Below are 24,464 nucleotides of genomic sequence, written 5' to 3'. Positions count from 1 at the left end.
AGACAGGATTGTGTCGAGGCACAGATCTGGGGAAGGGTACCAAAACATTTCTGCAGCAACGAAGGGCCCCAAGAACCCAGTGGCCTCCATCATTCTTAAATGGAAGAAGTTTGGAACCACCAAGACTCTCACCCGGCCAAACTGAGCAATCGGGGGAGAAAGGCCTTGGTCAGGGAGGTGACCAAGAATCTGATCGTCACTCTGACAGAGCTCCAGAGTTCCTATGTGGAGAGAGGATCTGCAGAGAAGAATGGGAGAAACTCCCCAAATATAGGTGTTCAAATCTTGTAGCGTCATACCCAAGAAGACTCGATGCTGTAATCACTGCCAAAGGTGCTTCAACAAACTACTGAGTAAAGGGTCTGAATACTTATGTAAACGTCATATTTATTTTAAATAAATTTGCAAACATTTCTAAAAACCTGTTTTTTCTTTGTAACCGTGGGCTATAGTGCATAGATTGATGAGGGGAAAAAACAATTTAATACATTTTAGAATAAGGCAATAACCTAACAAGTCAAGGGGTCTGAATACTTTCCCGAATGCACTGTATAGTGTTTCTACCCAGAGGCTAGAAGGACACCTTTCATTTTTATTTAAGTAATGAAATCCTTGAAGAATCCCTCCTTCCCCAAATCATTGATTCTAAACTCATTGCTTCTCCACCATGTCCTAAGGAGTTAGAATGTGGAAAGCAGTGGTAGAATGCTGAGCTATGACTTCTGAGATGCTGAACCCAAAGGAATCAACTGCACATCAATGAACAACACCCAAATGAGGCCTGTGACTGCTGACTGAACTGAGTGTTGATTTATCCTGCTAGCAGGCTGTTGTTCGTGGAACATGATATTCCTCTCCAATCTTCTCTCATACTAAGACTCTACCCTCTTAATTTATAATCAACTCCTGCACATGTACTAATCAGAGTAGCAAAGCTCCAAAATAAGGTATTCATCCTACCTAATTGTGTCATGTTTGACTGCGTCACAAATTACACCCTATTCCCTTTATGCAGACTCTGGTCAAAAGTGGTGCACTATATAGGAAAAATGGTGCCATTTGGGGAACAGTCCTTGTGTGTTGGTGTAATTCCAAGAACATAGTCCCTGTACAGATATCTGCAGAATGATGCCTCTATCACATATTTAAAGAGAGCAAGTTTCCCCTGTTATAGTGTCTCCATTACTACAGTACGTACAGTGAACCTATCTCATCCAATAGCGTTTACATATGACACCCACTTTGAACTACCCACATTCCATTGGCCTGCTGATTTTTAAAATGTCAAAAACATATGCATCCAAAGTAAAGGATGTGGCTGGCTCCTTCCTAACCACCCAAATGACGCCCGATTCCCTATGTAGGAGGTCCGTAGGGCGATGGTGAAAAGTAGTGCGCTATACAGGGAATAGGGTGCCATTTGGGACGTACCGCCAGACTGAGTGTTATCTACAGGTGCTCATGCTCGTTGCTCTTCTTTCCAGACATCCATGATGAGAACGGGCTGAAGCCGGTCATGGTGTACATCCACGGTGGATCCTACATGGAGGGAACGGGGAACATGATCGATGGGAGTATCCTGGCGAGCTACGGAAACGTCATCGTGATCACCATAAACTACAGGCTCGGAGTGTTAGGTAAGTCACAGCAGATCATTTGGGTCTTCTGAGCGCTTGGTGATGTGTTTTCTATGGATTGATGGATTCATCCATGTTGTGTGTTTGATGTGTGTTTTGGTTGGCTGTAGTACTGTAAATGCTGGCGATTAAAATTGTGAGGTTTATGTGGTATAATTTGTATTTTTCCAAATGTGTATTCTTTGTAAAATGATATTGTATTGTAAATTCAGTATTTTCTCAACTGATGGCACAGCAGGAAATAAACCCATACAAATTGAATGGGGAGTAAATAATTAAAAACATTTTTTTTTTTTACTTACACCTGATTTGGCAGAATTTTACATCTCAAATAACGTTGCTCTAATTGCTCTGATAGTACAAGAGAGGAGAATGTGATGGTAGCTATTTACAATAGGAGAGGTTTCTGGTAAAACAACGTTAAATGTTCCGACGTGGAATTAAGCAATTTTCCCCCAGCATATCAACTCCTGTAACTCCAGTACGAACTTTGGGGATAATGGAGTTGGAGAGGTTGCCAACCTGATAGGCGTTGTCATCCCAGTTCATAGTGATACTGTGCATGTTTTAGCAAATTATACGAGACCTACGAATTAGAAGATATACAAACACTCAAGCCATACTGTCTTGCTATGTGTCACATTATGCTTGGTCCCTGTATCTATTTTTACCAACAGCTATATTAGTCAGAAGCATCTGGAAGATTTATCCATGTCTATTTTCTATATCCACTGTACAGTACATTTCGCTGTTCTTTCTGCAGTGTTCAGATAGACTCCTAATCTCGTCCACCAGCCGGCTCTGTCTCTTTCACACCTCACTGTCTATAAGTACAACACCTCACTGTCTATACGCGGTAATAATTGAGCCTGGGGACGAGCTGAGACTATACCTGGTAGTTTCATGGAGACCAAGATAATGAAGTGTTGTTAAGCCCGTAAGAAAATAAAAAGCTACGTCCAGGGTGTTCAATTCCTGTTCACACCCCGGTATCTGCTGCTGCTCTGCTTTCCATTTGTTATGAAGCTGAGCTGTCTGCACCACTCGCTATATTTAGTTTCGCGATTGAGAGCCAGGGGGAAAAGGTGTTCTGGGAAAGTGTGCACTGCGGAAGAAAGGGAAAAAACGTAGAGAGAGGAGAGAGGAGGCCCTCGTTGAGTCTGTATCTCTGCTCCTTTGATAGACTGGTTGAGGAGAGAGATGAGGGGTGTGTTTGTGTGTGTGTGTGTGTGTGTGTGTGTGTGTGTGTGTGTGTGTGTGTGTGTGTGTGTGTGTGTGTGTGTGTGTGTGTGTGTGTGTGTGTGTGTGTGTGTGTGTGTGTGTGTGTGTGTGTGTGCGTGCGTGTACATGTTTGTGCGTACCTATACATGCATGCGTGTGTTCAGGCGAGAACATCCCTCAGCTACATGGTCTCTATTCTCCCATAGAAATAGAAATGGATTCATCCCAGGTAAAGATAAGGACCAGGAGGTTAATTCTCCTCACACTCACCACCTTCCTCTCCCAGAACATTGGACAGTCTCTGCAAGATAGGCTAGTGTCTGAATAGTTTATTCAGATAGTCTAATGTCTGAACAGTGTGATCAGATAGTTTCATGTCTGAATAGTGTGTTCAGGTAGTTTAATGTTTGAATAGTTTATTCGGGTAGTCTAATGTCTGAATAGTGTGATCAGATTGTTTCATGTCTGAATAGTGTGTTCAGGTAGTTTCATGTCTGAACAGTTTATTCAGGTAGTTTAATGTCTGAATAGTTTATTCAGGTAGTCTGATGTCTGAATAGTTTATTCAGGTAGTCTGATGTCTGAATAGTTTATTCAGGTAGTCTGATGTCTGAATAGTTTATTCAGGTAGTTTAATGTCTGAATTGTTTATTCAGGTAGTCTGATGTCTGAATAGTTTATTCAGGTAGTCTAATGTCTGAATAGTTTATTCAGGTAGTCTAATGTCTGAATAGTTTATTCAGGTAGTCTAATGTCTGAATAGTTTATTCAGGTAGTCTGATGTCTGAATAGTTTATTCAGGTAGTCTGATGTCTGAATAGTTTATTCAGGTAGTCTGATGTCTGAATAGTTTATTCAGGTAGTCTGAGGTCTGAATAGTTTATTCAGGTAGTCTGAGGTCTGAATAGTTTATTCAGGTAGTCTGATGTCTGAATAGTTTATTCAGGTAGTCTGAGGTCTGAATAGTTTATTCAGGTAGTCTGATGTCTGAATAGTTTATTCAGGTAGTCTAATGTCTGAATAGTTTATTCAGGTAGTCTGATGTCTGAAAAGTTTATTCAGGTAGTCTGATGTCTGAATAGTTTATTCAGGTAGTCTAATGTCTGAATAGTTTATTCAGGTAGTCTGATGTCTGAATAGTTTATTCAGGTAGTCTGATGTCTGAATAGTTTATTCAGGTAGTCTAATGTCTGAATAGGTTATTCAGGTAGTCTGATGTCTGAATAGTTTATTCAGGTAGTCTAATGTCTGAATAGTTTATTCAGGTAGTTTAATGTCTGAATAGTGTGTTCAGGTAGTCTGAAGTCTGAATAGTTTATTCAGGTAGTCTGATGTCTGAATAGTTTATTCAGGTAGTTTAATGTCTGAATAGTTTATTCAGGTAGTCTAATGTCTGAATAGTTTATTCAGGTAGTCTGATGTCTGAATAGTGTATTCAGGTAGTCTAATGTCTGAATAGTTTATTCAGGTAGTTTAATGTCTGAATAGTGTGTTCAGGTAGTCTGAAGTCTGAATAGTTTATTCAGGTAGTCTGATGTCTGAATAGTTTATTCAGGTAGTCTGATGTCTGAATAGTTTATTCAGGTAGTCTGATGTCTGAATAGTTTATTCAGGTAGTCTAATGTCTGAATAGTTTATTCAGGTAGTCTGATGTCTGAATAGTTTATTCAGGTAGTTTAATGTCTGAATAGTGTGTTCAGGTAGTCTGAAGTCTGAATAGTTTATTCAGGTAGTCTGATGTCTGAATAGTTTATTCAGGTAGTCTGAAGTCTGAATAGTTTATTCAGGTAGTCTGATGTCTGAATAGTTTATTCAGGTAGTCTGATGTCTGAATAGTTTATTCAGGTAGTCTGATGTCTGAATAGTGTGTTCAGGTAGTCTGAAGTCTGAATAGTTTATTCAGGTAGTCTGATGTCTGAATAGTGTGATCAGATAATCTCAGGTCATAAGGGTGTGTTGGGTTCCTATAAGGTCACATTTACCAGGAGTAAACAGCAAAGCTTTGCGTTTTGAAATATGAAAAAAAAAACATCCTCATTTTGTGAACTCAATACACTTTCACACTGTATTGATTCATTAATTCAAACTAACTCAAGACTCTGTTGGGTTTGAAGATTCAATTAATTTTAAAAACAAGAGAAGTGTTATATTATGTAACCAACCAGTGTTATATTATGTAACCAACTATCATGGTGACGGATGGTATCTTTAGCCTCTTAATCTCACAAACGCACAGAACGATGGCATGGTGTCCGTGCAACAGAGTGTCTGTGAGATGGAATCAAAAGCAGTCAGTGGGTCATCTGTGCAGTGTGTGTGTGTGTGTGTGTCTGTGCGTGCACGTGTATGTGTGCAGCATCTCCGGCTCTGTATCCAGTGGCTGGCCCTGGCTGTGGCCGCATTGGTACCATGCCATGCCTCCACGCTGCTTTCGTAACACTGCACCATCTGTGTCCAAGCGCCACATGGGCCGATCTGTGTGACGAGCTCTCCCTGAGCTCCATTACTCTGAGCTGGGATGTGTCAGAGCCACATGGCACTCCGCTCCTCTCCTCCTCCCTCCATCCTATTATGGCGAGACGTGAGGGGCCTGCTGATGTCTCCCTGATACAGATGCATGTGTCTTGTCTGCCTTCACTTAACCCTTCCAATCCTTCCCTTCCCCCACACCTTCTCTGCCTATCTCTCTCTCTCTATTTCTGTCTCTCGTTCTCTATCTCTCTCACTCTCTCTCTTGCTCTCTCTCTGCCTGGTAAACGCAGGTTCTGAGTGTTTGGCATCTAGGTCTTAAAATACAATTTAATACCAACTTAATCCTGTCCAGATATAGGTCCAGATAAGGGCTTTTACACCCTTACAAGGTCTGGAAATATAACGGGGATTACCAGTAGTTTGTTTTACTGGTGAATCAGTAATGGAATGGAAATGTTGTTTTGGGAACACGATATGTCCCACATTCTTGGCCTATTCAGTCGGAGGAGGAGAACAATTTTAGCACAATAGTATTTTAGCTGATTGATCTCGATACAGTGTCCATATTAGGATAGCCTCTGCCTCAGCTGGACCGTTCAGTGTCCGTAGATCTTAGACATCTTGAAGCCTCTATTCCTTCCTGCCCCTACTGATTGTGTCAGCAGACACATATTTAACTGCAGTTTCCTGCACTGTGAAGAGTGTTACGAGAGAGAGCATTACATTTATTTAATACTATTTAAATCAAAGAACATGTAATGTAAAATTGTGTGTCTATTGTTGTATTTTTTTGATATATGTACTGTATGGTGTATTCGGGAGTATTCAGACCCCTTGACTTTTTCCACATTTTGTTACATTACAGCCTTATTCTAAAATGGATTCAAGTGTATTTTTTCCATCATCAATCTACACACAATACCCAACAATGACAAATCCAAAACAGTTTTTTTAGCCATTTTTGCAAATGTATTAAAATGAAATATCATATTTGCAAACTACTCAGACCCTTTACTCAGTACTTTATTGAAGCACCTTTGGCAGCGATTATAGCCTCAAGTCTTCGTTGGTATGACGCTACAAGTTGCACACAAGTTGCACACAAGTGGCACACGTGTATTTGGGGAATTTCTCCCATTCTTCTCTGCAAATCCTCTCAGGCTCTGTCAGGTTGGATGGGGAGCGTTGCAGAACAGCTATTTTCAGGTCTCTCCAGATACAGTATGTTCGGGTTCAAGTTCGGGCTCTGGCTGAGCCATTCAAGGATATTCAGACATTTGTCCCGAAGTCACTCCCGCGTTGTCTTGGCTGTGTGCTTAGGATCATTGTCCTGTTGGAGATTAACCAGTCTCTCCTGAGAGCTCTGGAGCAGGTTTTCATCAAGGATCTCTCTATACAGTGCTCTGTTCATCTTTCCCTCGATGCTGACTATTCGCCCAGTCCCTGCCGCTGAAAAACATCTCCACAGTATGATGCTGCCACCACCATGCTTCACTGTAGGGATGGTGTCAGGTTTCCTCCAAACGTGACGCTTGGCATTCAGGCCAAAGAGTTCAATCTTGGTTTCACCAGACCAGAGAATCTTGTTTCTCATGTTCTATGAGTCCTTTAGGGGCCTTTTGGCAAACTTCAAGAGGGCTGTCATGTGCCTTTTACTGAGGAGTGGCTTCCGTCTGGCCACTCTATCATAAAAGCCTGATCGGTGGAGTGCTGCAGAGATGATTGTCCTTCTGGAAGGTTCTCCCATCTCCACAGAGGAACTCTGGGGCTCTGTCGGAGTGACCATTGGGATCTTGCTCACCTCCCTGACCAAGGCCCTTCACCCCAGATTCTTCAGTTTGGCCGGGCGGCCAGCTCTAGGAAGAGTCTTGGTGGTTCCAAACGTCTTCCATTTAAGAATGATGGCCACTGTGTTCTTGGGGACCTTCAATGCTACAGAAATGTTTTGGTACCCTTCCCCAGATCTGTGCCTCGACACAGTCCTGTCTTGGAGCCATACAGACAATTCCTTCGACCTCGTGGCTTGGTTTTTGCTCTGACATGCATTTTCAACTGCGGGATCTTATACAGACAGTGCCTTTCCAAACATTTACATTTACATTTACATTTTAGTCATTTAGCAGACGCTCTTATCCAGAGCGACTTACAGTAGAGTGCATACATTTTTATTACATTTTTTTACATACTGAGACAAGGATATCCCTACCGGCCAAACCCTCCCTAACCAGGACGACGCTATGCCAATTGTGCGTCGCCCCACGGACCTCCCGGTTTCGGCCGGCTGCGACAGAGCCTGGGCGCGAACCCAGCCCAGCCTGGGCGCGAACCCAGAGACTCTGGTGGCGCAGCTAGCACTGCGATGCAGTGCCCTAGACTACTGCGCCACCCGGGAGGTCGCCACCATGTCTAATCAATTGACTTTACCACAGGTGGACTCCGATGACGTTGTAGAAAAATCTCAAGGATGACCTATGGAAACAGCATACACCTGAGCTTAATTTCGAGTCTCATAGCAAAGGTTCTGAATATTTATGTAGATATTTTTATACATTTGCCAAAATTTCTAAAAACCTGTTTTCACTTTGTCATTATGGGGTGTCGTGTGCGTGACTATCATTCCATGTTATTTTATCAAATCAATACTCTTATGTGTAATAATTGCGTGATTTTATGTGATTCAACTAATCATGTAAACTTTAATGAACTAGGAAGTTGGGGCACCACAGGAAAATATTTATAGAGTCTCTAATTCCCGAATTGACTCTTCAGATATTTTCATATCATATCGATTAGTCATTGTCATTACTGTATTATTACCTCATCAGTTCTCATTACTGAACATTGCAAACCCCTGGATATCTGCACGAACCCTAGTCTCTAAAATGAATCAGCGATATACAAATTGGCTTAATTATTTATTTACTAACTAACTAAACAAATCACAGAAATACATAATCAAACAATATAGTTATTGGTTATTAACACAATGCATTGATAAGTCCCTAGTGGGCTAAACCGGTATGAGGGCTTGGTAGACATTGGAAAGGGGTGGGGACAGATAAAAAAGCGTGAATTACAAAATGGATTCACTACACAGAGTTGATAATTATATTAATTGAAATGCTAATCTTTTGCACATGAATGGCCGCTCATTCGAAAATAATTGCAATGTATATATTTACGCCCATATGCTGTTGTTGTCTTCTGTGTTGGAATCGCTGGTCCACCTGCTGGAGAGTCAGTTCATCAGAGAGTCTCTGTTTAACTTCCCTAGAAGTCACAATGTCTTTAATGGTTGTAGCTTTCTCCGCGGCTCTGGATAGTGTCTGTTGTAATGGATACGTCAGGCTTACAGAAGATTGTTCCATAGAATAGATGCTTCTGCGATTGTTGGTACTCTCGTACTAGACTTACGTAATTTCCAGCTTTGTTCTTATTCTGTAGTGATCGATAGTCTCAGAGTTGAACCATTTCCTGTAGCCAACACTACACGCTGTATGGTCTCCGTGGCCTATAGAGCTCTAGTTCTTAACCATTTCAACATGTAGCGTCAGCTGCATTTTTCTAGTCTAATGTTAATTTCGTCAAGAGTAGGTTTTATACACTTCTGAGAAAAGGGCGGTCCATGACGCTGATGTAATGTCTACGCTCACGTGGGCATGTCCACTGATTTGGTTAACTTTATTTGAAAACCCATATTTTCTCATTTAGAAGGTTAGTTTCATGTTTAATCTCATACGTGTCACATTATTTAGATGTAAACCCCATCATTTAGAAGTGTACACAACCAAAGACACAGTAATGAGTGTTTCCTGTCCTTCACGAGATCACCAAATGAAACACACTCGTCATGACTGTCCCTTAAGTGTCCACGGACCACTCGAACATTCTCAAAAATAGAAATATTGTTTAATTATTCAAACTTTTGATGTCCAATGGTCTCTCTGTGACCCACACTTTACATTCCAAACTCGAACATTACAGAGCATAGAGGCAGCGTATTTTATGACCGCCATAAAACAGCCAACTTCCCGCTCCCCCTCCCTCGCTGTAGAGAGGACCTACTGTAACCTGACCTTTCAGATTGTCACGGGAGAGTTATGACAGGGGTAGTGTGTTGATAGATGAAGATTTAAAAAAAATGTAATCCATTTTAGAATAAGTCTGTAATGTAACAAAATGTGGGTGTCTGAATACTTTCCGAATGCACTGTAAATCTATAATGTCTCTATGTTAATGTTTTAAATGTATGTAAAATGATGATTTAGATACAGACCACCAGTATTGACAGCTTTTATTCATCAATTAATCAAAACAAGATTAAAGCAATAATGAAGGTTTTACTGTATGTTAAAGATTTCAATAGTCTATAGGCTGCTGTATTAATTCGTGTAGCCATAGCATCAGTGATATTGAGACAGAGATACATAAGAAAGATGCTGGTCAGTTCCTGGTTTCTTAATATAGACAAAGCAGAATTTCAATGTCCTGAGAATCTGTCATTCAATCAGTTAGTTTGTGAACGTAAAAGAAGAATTTGTGTACACACACTAGGCACCACTGGTCACATCAACAATTGAGAGAGAAAGTGAATGATGTCTCACAACAACATGTCATAATATTTGTGTTTCTACTGTCTACAGATATACTGCTGTGTGTTTTCTATGCTGTTGTGTTTTATTAGGGCTATTGTTGGTCTTTGGTGGTGGCCCTAGGGGCCCCCGGGGGGCCTATTGGGGACCCTGCTTGACTCCACTCACACTGGGACAAGGACAGCTAGTGCCAGGAGGAGGTCAGATCTGAACCCCCTGTTGATTTCCCCCAGCTAGCGAGGGGTGGAGACATGTCGGCCGTATCACCCCTGTTTGGGAAGAGAATATGTGTGTTAACTGGAGGGACTGGAAGGCTGAGAGTCTGTTCATGACATATACTGTACAATAAACACACTGATTCTGAGTCACGGAAAGGAGAGAGGAGAGGCCGCTTTGACGTGACAGAGATGAGAAGAGAACACAGTCAGCCCACTGCCCCAGTGTTGATGCCTGGTCAGCTCTCTTTCAAAAAAGTAGAATAACTAACAAACAAACATACATTTCCTTTAGGCCTGTACACGCAGGGAATGGGCCGTGGCAGGAAAACGAGGGCAAAGCATTCATTAGCATGACAAATGGGCCTCTCTCACTGTGCTCCTTTTGACGATGTGCGCCAGTCTAATGCCTACTTTGACAAATGAACAAATGAACTACTATTAGCTACCCTTTATTCCATACGAAGCCTTAATATCAGATTGAGCTCTGATGTGTCTCAGGGAAGATGGCGGTGGGTGATAGATAGAAAGAGGAGTTGACGTGCTCAGCTCAAAAGTTTGTCGTGACAGGTCTTTGTGTGCCGGGTTCAAAAGGAATATCCTTGGAAGAAAGTCAAAACCTGCATTCAGTGAAATATTCTTTACGTTGCAATGTCTTTTTTTTTTTGCAGCGTAGGTCAGAACATTCTGAAGACGTTAAAACTTAATATTTCAGTGAGTTAGAGTTTTTCCTCTCTTATGGTGTGTTATAGATCACATTGAGCTATTTTCTGTTTGACTTAGTGTTCCACTAGGCTAGTTCTTTCTTTATTTCACACTGGTTGATTTGGACTTAAACTGTAGTAGTGGTAAATAATTGTTAAAGAGAGTACATTCTCAGTCAACTTACCTGGTAAAATAAGTTGTAACGGGTGACGCTCTCCTCATCCTCGGAAGAGGTGAGGAGAGAAGGATCTTCAGACCAAAACGCAGGCTCAGGGAAATAAGCCATCTTTATTATAAATTACGATGGCACACGAAACGAAACAAAACACTTTCCAAACTACAAAATAAGAAAACGACGTTGACGCAACCTGAACATAAACTTACATAATTAAACATAAACTTACGTACAGGAAAACAGACGACATCGAAACGAAACAAACAAACGCTACAGTCCCATGTGGTACGAACAGACATACGGACACAGGAGACAATCACCCACAAACAAACAGTGAGAATGCCCTACCTAAATATGACTCTTAATTAGAGGCAAACGCAAACCACCTGCCTCTAATCAAGAGCCATACCAGGCAAACCGAAACCAACATAGAAACAGATAACATAGAATGCCCACCCAACCTCACGTCCTGACCAACTAACACACAAAAACTAACATAAATAGGTCAGGAACGTGACAGTACCCCCCCCACAAGGTGCGAACTCCGGACGCACCAGCACAAAGTCTAGGGGAGGGTCTGGGTGGGCATCTAACCACGGTGGTGGCTCAGGCTCCGGGCGCGGTTCCCACCCCACCATAATCCATCCTAGCCCCCTCCCTTCAAGAATGTCCACCCTCTTACTTCCCCCACAAAATCCTCCTAATAACATATCTAATAATGACAATACCGGGACAGAGAGATAAACCAAGACAGAGGGATAGATAAGACTATAGAGGTAGATAAAGATAGAGAGGGAGATCAGGATAGAGGGGCAACTCCGGACTGAAAGGCAGCTCCGGACAGAGAGACAGCTCTGGACTGATGGGCAGTTCTGGGTATCTAGCCTTTTCAGGCTGAAGGACAGCTCATGGCTGACTGACGAATCTCGATGCTCATGACTGGCTGACGGCTCTCGACGCTCATGGCAGGCTGACGGCTCTCGACGCTCATGGCAGGCTGACGGCTCTCGACGCTCATGGCAGGCTGACGGCTCTCGACGCTCATGGCAGGCTGACGGCTCTCGACGCTCATGGCAGGCTGACGGCTCTCGACGCTCATGGCAGGCTGACGGCTCTCGACGCTCATGGCAGGCTGACGGCTCTCGACGCTCATGGCGCTCTGACGGCTCTGGCTGCTCATGGCGCTCTGACGGCTCTGGCTGCTCATGGCGCTCTGACGGCTCTGGCTGCTCATGGCTCTCTGACGGCTCTGGCTGCTCATGGCTCTCTGACGGCTCTGGCTGCTCATGGCTCTCTGACGGCTCTGGCAGATCCTGTCTGGTTGGCGGCTCTGGCAGATCCTGTCTGGTTGGCGGCTCTGGCAGATCCTGTCTGGTTGGCGGCTCTGGCAGATCCTGTCTGGTTGGCGGCTCTGGCAGATCCTGTCTGGTTGGCGGCTCTGGCAGATCCTGTCTGGTTGGCGGCTCTGGCAGATCCTGTCTGGTTGGCGGCTCTGGCAGATCCTGTCTGGCTGACGGCTCTAGCGGCTCCTGTCTGGCTGACGGCTCTAGCGGCTCCTGTCTGGCTGACGGCTCTGTAGGCTCATGGCAGACGGGCGGCTTTGCAGGCTCATGGCAGACGGGCGGCTTTGCAGGCTCCTGGCAGACGGATGGCTCAGACGGCGCTGGGGAGACGGATGGCTCAGTTGGCGCTGGGGAGACGGATGGCTCAGATGGCGCTGGGGAGACGGATGGCTCAGATGGCGCTGGGGAGACGGATGGCTCAGATGGCGCTGGGGAGACGGATGGCTCAGATGGCGCTGGGGAGACGGATGGCTCAGATGGCGCTGGGGAGACGGATGGCTCTGGCCGGATATGGCGCACTGTAGACCTGGTGCGTGGTGCCGGAACTGGAGGCACCGTGCTAATGACAAGCACCTTCCTACTAGTGCGGGGAGCAGGGACAGGGCACACTGTATTCTCAAAGCCTACTCTATCCCTGATGCGTGGTACCGGCACTGGTGACACCGGGCTGAGGACAAGCACATCAGGATTAGTAGGGGGAGAAGATACAGTGGGTTCAGGGCTCTGGAGACGCACAGGTAGCTTAGTGCGTGGACCCGGAACTGGAGGCACCGGGCTAGATACACGCACTACAGGGAGAGTGCGTGGAGGAGGAACAGGGCTCAGGATACGCACTGGTAGCCTAGTGCGTAGTGTATACACTGTAGGTACTAGGCTGGGGCGGGGAGGTGGTGCCGGAAATACCGGACCGTGGAGGCGTACTGGCTCTCTTGAGCATTGAGCCTGCCCGACCTTACCTGGTTGAATGCTCCCGGTTGCCCGACCAGTGCGGGGAGGTGGAATAACCCGCACCGGCCTATGTAGGCGAACCGGAGAAACCATGCGTAAGGCCGGTGCCATGTATGCCGGCCCGAGGAGACGCACTGGAGACCAGACGCGTTGAGCCGGCCTCATGACACCTGGCTCAATACTCAATCTAGCCCTACCAGTGCGGGGAGGTGGAATAACCCGCACTGGGCTATGCACTCGTACAGGAGACACCGTGCGCTCTACTGCGTAACACGGCGCCTGCCCGTACTCCCGCTCTCCACGGTAAGCCTGGGAAGTGGGCGCAGGTCTCCTACCTGCCCTTGGCCCACTATCTCCTAGCCCCCCCCCAAGAAATTTTTGGGAATTACTCACGGGCTTTTTTGGCTTCCGTGCCAGACGCGTTCCCTCATAGCTCCGGTTCCTCTCCTCGGTAGCCTCTGCTCTCCTCCGTGCCTCCAGCTCAGCTTTGGGACGGCGATTTTCTCCTGCCTTAGCCCAGGGACCTTCTCCATTCATTATTTGCTCCCATGTCCAGAAATCCTTTCTCTCCTGTCCCTTACTCCGTTTCGTTTTCCCTTGCCGCTTGGTCTTAGCGTGTTGGTGGGTGATTCTGTAACGGGTGACGCTCTCCTCATCCTCGGAAGAGGTGAGGAGAGAAGGATCTTCAGACCAAAAACGCAGGCTCAGGGAAATAAGCCATCTTTATTATAAATTACGATGGCACACGAAACGAAACAAAACACTTTCCAAACTACAAAATAAGAAAACGACGTTGACGCAACCTGAACATAAACTTACATAATTAAACATAAACTTACGTACAGGAAAACAGACGACATCGAAACGAAACAAACAAACGCTACAGTCCCATGTGGTACGAACAGACATACGGACACAGGAGACAATCACCCACAAACAAACAGTGAGAATGCCCTACCTAAATATGACTCTTAATTAGAGGCAAACGCAAACCACCTGCCTCTAATCAAGAGCCATACCAGGCAAACCGAAACCAACATAGAAACAGATAACATAGAATGCCCACCCAACCTCACGTCCTGACCAACTAACACACAAAAACTAACATAAATAGGTCAGGAACGTGACATAAGTGTTAAAAAAAATGCCACTGACGTCATGTTGACTGTTTGTTTATTATTTCATGGTTGATTCAGATCCTTGAATAACAATTAATTATCCATTTTTTTTTTGGAACAGTTGCCTTTTAAATGAGAATGAATGAAGCATATGAGTATAGCAACAAAGGCGTTGTTAAAAATGACTTTGCAAATCAGAAATGAAACGAATTAATAGTAGTTACTGTTGAGTAATTGTCAGATCATTATGGATTAAAGTTGGCTTTTATCATGAATATGAATAGCTTGTTTTTGTTCGGAAGACCTTTAGAGGAGGGATGTGATTGAGCTTTTCACGTCCTGCTTTTTGTAACAATATTTAGCAAAACAAGGCTGATCGCAGACAGGTTAACTTTTAAAGGTCATCGTTGTCATGATGGTTCGGTAGAAGAGCACCCATTGTAATTGTAAACAAAACACTGAAATATATTGATATTGGTATTGATATATTCTCTCTCTTCTCTGTGGTTTGTAAATGTTCCTTTCGGGAAAAAAAGTACTTGGCCAAAAATAGTGCCCATTATTTTCATGTCCTCATACTGTAAATATGAGAATGGACAGTATTTAAACACACACGCCAGCTATACTTTTCTGGAAGTAGGCATGTACTGTAGGCTCCCTCCAAGACCACCATATAGAGATATTTTATCACATTCACATTCCTTGACCTTTGTGTTTTATTAGCTTTTGAGTTGCTTGAGCTACACACAGAGCTGACACAGTTGTGTCAAGCAAAGCTACAGTACACCAGATGCACTGGAGAGATTTGGGTAGTGCCACACAGGCCCAGATGGAGAGGAGAGGGGACATGGACATCATCGGTGTGTGGGTCAACACACGTGCACACGCACGCACGCACGCACAAACAAACGACACACACACACGCACGCACGCACGCACGCACGCACGCACGCACGCACGCACACACACACACACACACACACACACACACACACACACACACACACACACACACACACACACACACACACACACACACACACACACACACACACACACGACACACACACACACACAGACAAAAGAGTCTCTGTGTGTGTGTGTCTGTGATGTACGGATAACAGCAAATACTGAATCTCAGAAGAGTAGAAAGATCGAGGGATGATAAAAAGAAAGAAAGCTGGGTGGAATTTTAAATGGATTTGGTCAGTGGCTCAGTAAATCTCCATGTTACTGAAAGCATCCTTTTTGTTACGCCAGAGGATGAGTGCAAACAGAAAATGATGCCCTCCTCTCTCACCCTCTCTGTCTTCCTTTCCTCTCCCTAATGCATTGTTTATCCTGTACAGTTTGTTTTAAGTAAGTGGTCTGGTACACAGAGTATAGCGAATGTAATTGCACGCTGCATTGAATTTTGGCAATTACAATCGGTTGAGATGACCGAGCATCGCTCGCTCATCTCCCTCCATGGTTTAAGAAAGCCTCAGCCTCCGCTATCCAGTCTGGTGGATAATGAGGCAGGATGGAAAATGCCACGGTAAACATTAATCAATGAGACTCAGACTGACGAAAAATGACTGATTTGCAAATGGCTAAGTGGAGTGGCGTGGTGGCCGTAATAGCTGTTTAGGTTTGACAGTCACTACACAATGGGGGAGTTGATTTGGTTCTGCTGGGGGCTAGTAAACGGGTAAGGATGGTGGCAATGTTTCCACCTCTGGGTTAACCATTATGGCGGACTGTGCGGCTGAACAACACCAGGTCATCACAGTCTATTTCTCTCCGTGACTCCCTCCGTGTTTGGAGGTCGCACATTTCACGACCCACACTTTTCAGGTTCAATTGCTATTATACCAGCTGTAATGTGAAACAGTAGAAGCCTAGTTGAGTGTGGTGGGTGGGTGTGCCTGCCTGTTTCTTGTGGATACTGTTTGCTGTAGTTGCAAAAAATATATATATATATCGTTTATCTCTTACAGTTTTATATGTGAACATAATTGTCAGATAGTAACAAGAATAGCTTAAAAAAAACACAAGAAGGATTTAACATAGCAAACACGTCATCTGACATCAGTTGACGATCACTATTATTCTGAGATTACAGTGAGTCTGTTGAGTTTAGAAGACATCAAGAGACAGATTTAATCAGAACTCACCCAACCAAGCAACAATAAACTTGTATCGCTCAATGTTATGGTTCCACGGTATGGGACTTTACTGTAGAGCCAGGCTTTTTGACTTTCTTTATTGGAGTGCCACTGAATTAAATACGCATACTGATTCAAAACATCTGTGATATTACAGCTTTATTAAGCCACATGAGTTGCAACCCAGATATGAATTCCTGTTGCAGTGTACTGAAATATGGTCATACACTTGTATATATACATGAATAGCGAAGAAAAGTTGTCATGTTTTTGTTATTTTATATTATGATGATGATGATGATGATTTAGTCAAATGTTTTGCAAATTGTTAGGATTTATGTTTATGCACTATAGGCTGTTAGCATATTGGTTGAAGAGGAATATTGTTTTGTTACACACACACACAATACAGAGGGGGGGGGGGGGGGGGGGGTAGGTGTGTAAGGACTGACCACCACAGGCTATAAAAGCTGTGGACAGTCTGGAGAGGGGAGGGGTGCATCTCTCTAGACCAACCAGGAGTTTAGAATACTGGACAATACCATATTAGGAACTGTTTCAGTGTAGAATTGACAGACACAAGACGGATCTAATCTACCCAACAACCAGATGTGGAGAAGGAAAACGCCAAGGGGCTTGGACAAGTTCGGGGGCCCACAAAGGAGGAGCAAGAGTATTAACCATGCTAAACCTCTACTATGATAGGCCAAATGGACAAGTTGAGAATAAAATTGTCATAGTATAAAAACTACTATTTGAGTACATTCCACAGTTCTCTGATCTACCCTGCGCGGAGATACAGTGAACCCGTATATACGAAAATTGCATTTACCATTTATCGTTTGAGTTTAATTAAAATACTTAAAATATATTTTGTCCTGATGCCAGATTTGAACTGACGCAAATATCTTTCAATATTCATGTTGAGAGTTTGTTTATTTGCAAAGCTCAAGGTGTTAATATGCGTCAGTTCCTGAGGTGGTGATTTAGACTCACTTTAACAGTAACAGACTGGCAATGTATAATACTGAGGAAAGGAATTGAGCAAGACTAGATAATGTAATTTTACACCAAATACCTTCAATTAGTCTCATTCTTCCGTAACATGCAGGGGCGTAACTTTCATTGGGGACAAGTCTCCCCAAAATTTCATTTTGTCCCCCACCAGTTTTATAATTGGATTGTGATATAAAACGAGGTAACAGTGTGCTTTAGGACCATGCGGACGCCTCCGAGCGGTCGGGTAGGCTGTTTGGAGTGTTTATCCGACTAGATAAGAAAAATTTAAATTATGCCCCCCCCCCACTTGTGCCCCTGGTAACATCAGAGACACAGCACTTCATCCAGTGTAGACGTCTTAAGCTTCTTTTAGAGGATATTACAAAAATGCTCTTATCTGTTCATGCTTATTCCTACACTCAGGCGAAAGTGGTATGGAAATGAGAGGTAGGTAGCGTGAGCGAGAGAGAAACAGGAAATAAGGGATGTTTCCTGCCATAGCCATATAGCCACAGGGATTATTTGATCATTATGTCAACTGTACATGTACCTATGGGGACAAATAACCCTTTTAGGTTCTAGATAGCACCTTTTTTTCTAAGAGTGTTGCCAACGTTGCGCTGATGTTCTACACAAGTAAGGGGTGAAGACATTTTGAATTGTGACAGTACAATGCCACCTAGATGAGCCCTTAAATGACAGCAAAGCCACACGCAGTACGGCCTGGCTGTATAAGTCTGGAAATGAGGAGAGAATTGATTATTCTTGATATCTGAAATGTTATGACACTTAAATACCAGGCAGATGCAACATGCACTTCAGCTTTGTGTCGAAAATCCACTGTTTTGCAGATAATGGATTTTCCTAGATCGTGCTTGGTTAAAGATGTGTTTGATTTGGTGATGAGCATGGTATTACCATGTCAGGGGATTATAGTTGATGTGCCTTATGTGTTCTCATAACACATATCGATGCAGGACATGTATGGCACTCTGATTAAAAAAAAGTCTATAGTGCTGTTCAGTTTGTGTAGGATGTTTGTGATTAAAGTAAAGTCGGTGTTTAAGTATTCAGTTCACAGACATATATAAGAAAGTTAATAGCTTGACACTAATTACAGCCTGCTGAGTCATTTTAATTTCATGAGCTTGAATCCGATTAGCACTTTCCCTGGATGCATGCTGGAAAATATTGATCCCGCCGGCTTTTAAGTATTGTTCAAAGAAGCTACTTGTTGAGATGGAGGGAGAACAGTAAATTAGGTACACATATATATATATATATATTTTTATGAAGAAGAGAATGGAAAGATGATTTAAGACAACGTTTACGAACGTGGATTTATGTCTGTTTGTTAAATGTAAAGGACCACTTTACATTGCTAATTAAGAACACTTGAGATATCCTCTTTGCACGCTTAAAAAATCTTCCAAACGCTATGTTGTTTACTTCAGGGGACAGATTTTATCATAGCATTTGGATACTAAGTCAATGATATACTGCAGACGTTTTAGATATGCCTACTGTTTTCATTTCATTTGGAAAAATATTGCTACTGAATACAACATTTACCAGTTATCTCTCTTGGAAATACAAAGCAACAACATTTTAACCCCAGTATGTAACAAACTGTATTTTTCTGACAGCTAAATACAGATGCTAGTTTACTGCAATACATCAACATGAATCAACTGTGTGTTTATGGCTTTCCAGTCTTTCCTTTTAAATGTTATCTCTGCTAGTCTGTTCCTTGCTTTACCACTATATTCAATGAGTAAAATGTGATCATGAACTGGGCACAAACAGTACACAATGTGTATAATCTGAAAGAAAGGTCTTAAAAATATGTTAATATGTCCCTCAAAGAAACCTTTGAATGCATTGTAAGATAGCATCTAATAGTCCACTCTGTCCCCTACAGTTAAACAAACATAGGCTACACATCTCTTTGCCTCGTACTGCTCTGAAATTTCAGGGCCATTTTGTCTTATAAATGTCTCCAGAAATGATATGATATTGTATTTCTTCAGGCTCTTCCTATATGGATAGGAATGTCTAGGAGGTCATGACTTTATTCTGTCTGGAGCATTAGCCAGTACATTCTGCTGGGGCTGGCTATTATTGGTCATACACACACCACTAAGACTTGAGAATAGACAAGGGGGAGGCACAACAAGCCAATGTGAGAGTGCTCACTGACCCAGGTGGCCACCCACGCTGTGTTTGTGTGCGTGTGTGTGCATGTGAGTGTGTGCATGAGTGTGTGTGTGTGTGTGTGTGTGTGTGTGTGTGTGTGTGTGTGTGTGTGTGTGTGTGTGTGTGTGTGTGTGTGTGTGTGTGTGTGTGTGTGTGTGTGTGTGTGTGTGTGTGTGTGTGTGTGTGTGTGTCCACCCGCCAGACACCTCTCTGGAGACGAGCATCGGATCACTTTCGCTCCATCCAGCTGGAAGCTCAAACAGGCCACCACGCTGTGCCCAGAGCTGAATTGGTGGGTTAAGGGGTACAATTCTGTTCCCCTAAGGCTGGGGAATAACATAGGAACTCTCTTATTGGTCAAACTTAACCTGTGCAACCAACCTATAATATTATGTCCTCACACAGCTGGATATAGTATATACAGGATGTATATTTAGCAAAGATATAACATGAAACTATGAGTACCAATCCACTACAGTCTTTGCCACAGTGATTCCTCAGATTAAGAAATCAATGAAGCAGAGCGTTTTTGGGTTGGGTTCATTTGCATCAGATTTCTTTAGGGTAGAATTCTCCTCCCCAGATGAAAAGCTTCTTGAAATGTAATGTCGTTCAGCAACTGGAGGGAAGATACAGAGAGAACAACTGGAGGGAAGATACCGAGAGAGAGAGCAATAGATAAAGGGGCGGGAGAGAGTGTGGGGGCAGGAGAGAGCGAGAGAGAGAGAGCGAGAGAGAGAGAGCGAGAGAGAGAGAGAGAGAGAGAGAGAGAGAGAGAGAGAGAGAGAGAGAGAGAGAGAGAGAGAGAGAGAGAGAGAGAGAGAGAGAGAGAGAGAGAGAGAGAGAGAGAGAGAGAGGCCAACCACCAGACGTTGAGTCTTTGATGTTCAGAGACTGTTTGTACTTTCCCTAATTAACCAGACTGAATCCAGATGAATGCGCATACATGCATACAGTACATTCTCATCAGATTGGTTTTCCTCTCTGATAGATAGTCATTTGGTTAGGAACTCATGTAAATCTGCTCTTTTACAAACAACGCATATTTCTAAAATTGTATTTATCTTTTCACTGCAGTGGGCTGAATCAGGGTCACACAGAGTGTTTCTTGGTAGTCTTAAACAAATATACTTTGAAACAGAAGTATATACCGCACACACATGATTATGGGCTTAAACAAAGAAGACAACTGTACCATATCAGATATAGAGTTGAAATGTACTATTTTGAATTTGCATCCCAATATTACACTTGTATACATCACAGAAGACGGAAATATAACAAAACTGTTTGATAAAGAAACACCAGATTTTCAACGTTTAAAAAAAGAGAATGTTTATTAATTATAAAATTAAGAAAAATATGAATAACATTCCACCCCTGAGGCCACTAGGCAATTTGGTCATGAGACTGCAGGAAAGGCATCTATGCTCAGCCAAACAGATTTGATCTAGCTGATCTAGCTACTGTTGTAGCCTATATTTATTTTTAAATTGCTACTCGTTGTTTATTTTTGCTTAACAAGCGCTTTGAGATTCTGTCCGAAATGAAAAGTGCTATAAAAGTTGAATAAATTATTATCATTACTCGACGTAATAACGTGTTCTTATTCACAGACGGCGAGTTAGTCATAGCGACAGGTGAGCCTAGAATTTATCAGTTGTCATCTACAAGGCGACGGCTGTCAAAAGCAACAGTCAAAACAGTACAACGGTTGTATGGAGGAGAGAATGAGGTGTTCAAAGAAAATTGGAACGTCACCATGGCAACATCTAAGTGACAGCAAGAAAGGACAGGGTGTTTTTTCTGACAAATTACAGTTTGATTATTGAAGGGCAATTATTATTTTTTTAAACATGTCGTAAGGGGAAACCAAGGACAAACAACAAAATAAACAAATAACCATCTATGCAATTACTGTATGACAGGCTTTTTTATCACCCAATTAGAGCACTGTGGCACATTGATTTTCTAGAGAGGGTTTTTGGAAGCCTCCTCTTCACCTCATGTGCACACAGCGCTCGTTCCGTTCCAAATGGCACCCTAGTCCCTAGTGCACTACTTTTTTTACCAGGTTCAATAGGGCTATGGTCAAAAGTAGTGCACTTTGTAGGGAATATGGTGCCATTTGGGATGCAGGCAGCCATCAGACAGTGTTGTTGTTGGATTGAGTTACTGTAAGAGCTGTGCCTCTTGTAGACAAAAAGGATTATCCACTTCTTGACATGGTTATGTATTTGCTTAGTATCGATTCCCTGTGTAATGTGTTCTCTGCCTCGATCCCAAGCACCTACTTCTGTTGACTAAACATCGGTGGAGAGGACGTGTGGAGTAGCACCCTATGTGTTGCCAGGCAAGCCAATAAAAAATACTGCAACAACCAATGACACGTGCACTCTTCGATCAGTGCCACTTTGGGGTCCTTTGACTGTATTATCCTTAACGATCCCCATTTTAGATAAACAGTTTGGTCGTATTTCTTTATGTTTTGCAGACAGTTAGTTAATACAGGGGTGTCTTGATGTTTTTTATTGGCTACACTATTTGGGGTAAATCATGCTCAGTGTGGGTCTTGGAGAACCACTCAGAAGGTGCTATAATGGTGCTATAACACATTATTTGGCAGCATGCTGCTTGGGGCTACGCATCTACAGTACTTGGGCCAATGCCTGGTTGAGGAAAAGCAGATGTATTTCTTTGTTAAGGGTTTAGATGGATGGACCAGTCACAGCTAACTGGCAGTACACCATTGTCAAACAGCATTTTATGTACAGCAAATGTATAATTTGGTTGTAGACAATACTGTGTCGTCTTATAGTCTTGTTTGTATAGAAAAGATAGTGATCACTGTTGTTTTATGTTTTCTAAAACTCACTCGCCTCATCCTGACTGAAACAAATAGATGTTTAACTGCAGTACCCCATATACTCCATTTTCAATTCCAAAGGAAGGACATTTGAAATCCCTTATCTCTCTTTTAGCTGTGGCGGGGTGACAATCCATAGGAGTTCCTCCGACGTGTTTATGTGCCGCTAAATCATTAACCATCTTACTCTGCTGGCTGGCTTGCTTGCAAACCTGTTAGCTTTGAAGGGTGACAGAGACACTGAACTCCCCCATGCTGTTGAGCTTGAGCTGCAAGTTAATGAGGCTGTGCTGGTTCGCCATATGATGTAGAAAAAAAACATTACACAAATTGTAAATTTAAGTTAGCTGTTTGCAATGTTTTTTGATTGTGGGCTTACTCTGTTTTTGTATTTCTGGATTAAATAGTTTAACTTATACCAACTAAGAGACTTCCTATGTACAAGCCTGGGAGAGTGTGATGGTTTCCACTATGTAGTTATTGATCTTTAAATGGAAAGCAATAACATGGCTAACAGAGCTGTGGATTCTCCTTACGATGCTCTTTAACTAGTTTTCTTCAACACTCAGTGGGTGCATATCATGTATATAATTGAACTGATTATTCTACCACTAGAAATATTGCAAATTGTACCTCTAACTGGGAAATTGGACTATTTTGGCATTGTATATTGTAGGATGGCTAACAGAGGGGTCAGGGTAGTTTTAGCAGTAGCATGGCTAACAGAGGGGTCAGGGTAGTTTTAGCGGTAGCATGGCTAACAGAGGGGTCAGGGTAGTTTTAGCTGTAACATGGCTAGCAGAGGGGTCAGGGTAGTTTTAGCTGTAGTATGGCTAACAGTGGGGTCAGGGAGTTTTAGCTGTAACATGGCTAGCAGATGGGTCAGGGTAGTTTTAGCTGTAGTATGGCTAACAGAGGGGTCAGGGTAGTTTTAGCTGTAGTATGGCTAGCAGATGGGTCAGGGTAGTTTTAGCTGTAGCATGGCTAGCAGAGGGGTCAGGGTAGTTTTAGCTGTAGTATGGCTAGCAGATGGGTCAGGGTAGTTTTAGCTGTAGTATGGCTAACAGAGGGGTCAGGGTAGTTTTAGCTGTAGTATGGCTAGCAGATGGGTCAGGGTAGTTTTAGCTGTAGCATGGCTAGCAGAGGGGTCAGGGTAGTTTTAGCTGTAGCATGGCTAACAGAGGGGTCAGGGTAGTTTTAGCTGTAGTATGGCTAACAGAAGGGTCAGGATAGTTTTAGCTGTAGTATGGCTAACAGAGGGGTCAGGATAGTTTTAGCTGTAGCATGGCTAACAGAGGGGTCAGGGAGTTTTAGCTGTAGCATGGCTAACAGATGGGTCAGGGTAGTTTTAGCAGTAGCATGCTATACGCAGGTATATGACGGGTATACGCAGGTATATGACGTATACACATATTTTTTTGTGGGCATTGCGTATATACACTTCTTAATCACCCCGATGCGTATCAAAGTAGTGTAGTGGAGGTGTACGCCATATTAATTAATAAAGGCTGACGGAGCAGATCAGAATGTTTAGCTTAAAATGTCGATAAACTATTATTTCTTCACATTTTAAGCGCCGCAATGTGCACACGGCAGTAGGCTACGCACAAATGTTCCAAAATGCAATTTGTGGGAAAACACCATTTTAAAATGTACACTGCACATGCGAGTGGTTTCATGGACAGAGATGAAAATATCCGTTAGAAATGTAGAAAGAGGGGAGATCTAAAGATGCAGGAACTAGCATGGGTTGGTCATGTGACTAAGATAATGCCTTTGGCTGCTTTGAATCAAGGTAAGTCATGGCAGAATGATATTATGATTATTTGC

General features: G+C 43.0%; 1 protein-coding gene across 2 annotated transcripts in view; it reads left to right on the top strand.

The window, feature by feature from the left end:
* The window catches only part of LOC129840753 (neuroligin-4, X-linked-like), a 76,872-nt gene that overhangs the window by 30,247 nt on the left and 22,161 nt on the right, over positions 1 to 24,464 (top strand). For both annotated transcript variants that reach the window (XM_055908907.1, XM_055908908.1), the window contains one exon: positions 1,485 to 1,637. In XM_055908907.1, coding sequence (XP_055764882.1) covers positions 1,485 to 1,637 — 153 coding nt within the window. The remainder of the gene's footprint in view (positions 1 to 1,484; positions 1,638 to 24,464) is intronic.

Source organism: Salvelinus fontinalis, chromosome 41 (assembly GCF_029448725.1).
Source record: "Salvelinus fontinalis isolate EN_2023a chromosome 41, ASM2944872v1, whole genome shotgun sequence".
In the NCBI taxonomy this organism is placed as follows: domain Eukaryota; kingdom Metazoa; phylum Chordata; class Actinopteri; order Salmoniformes; family Salmonidae; genus Salvelinus; species Salvelinus fontinalis.
This window is presented reverse-complemented; position numbering and strand designations above follow the sequence as displayed.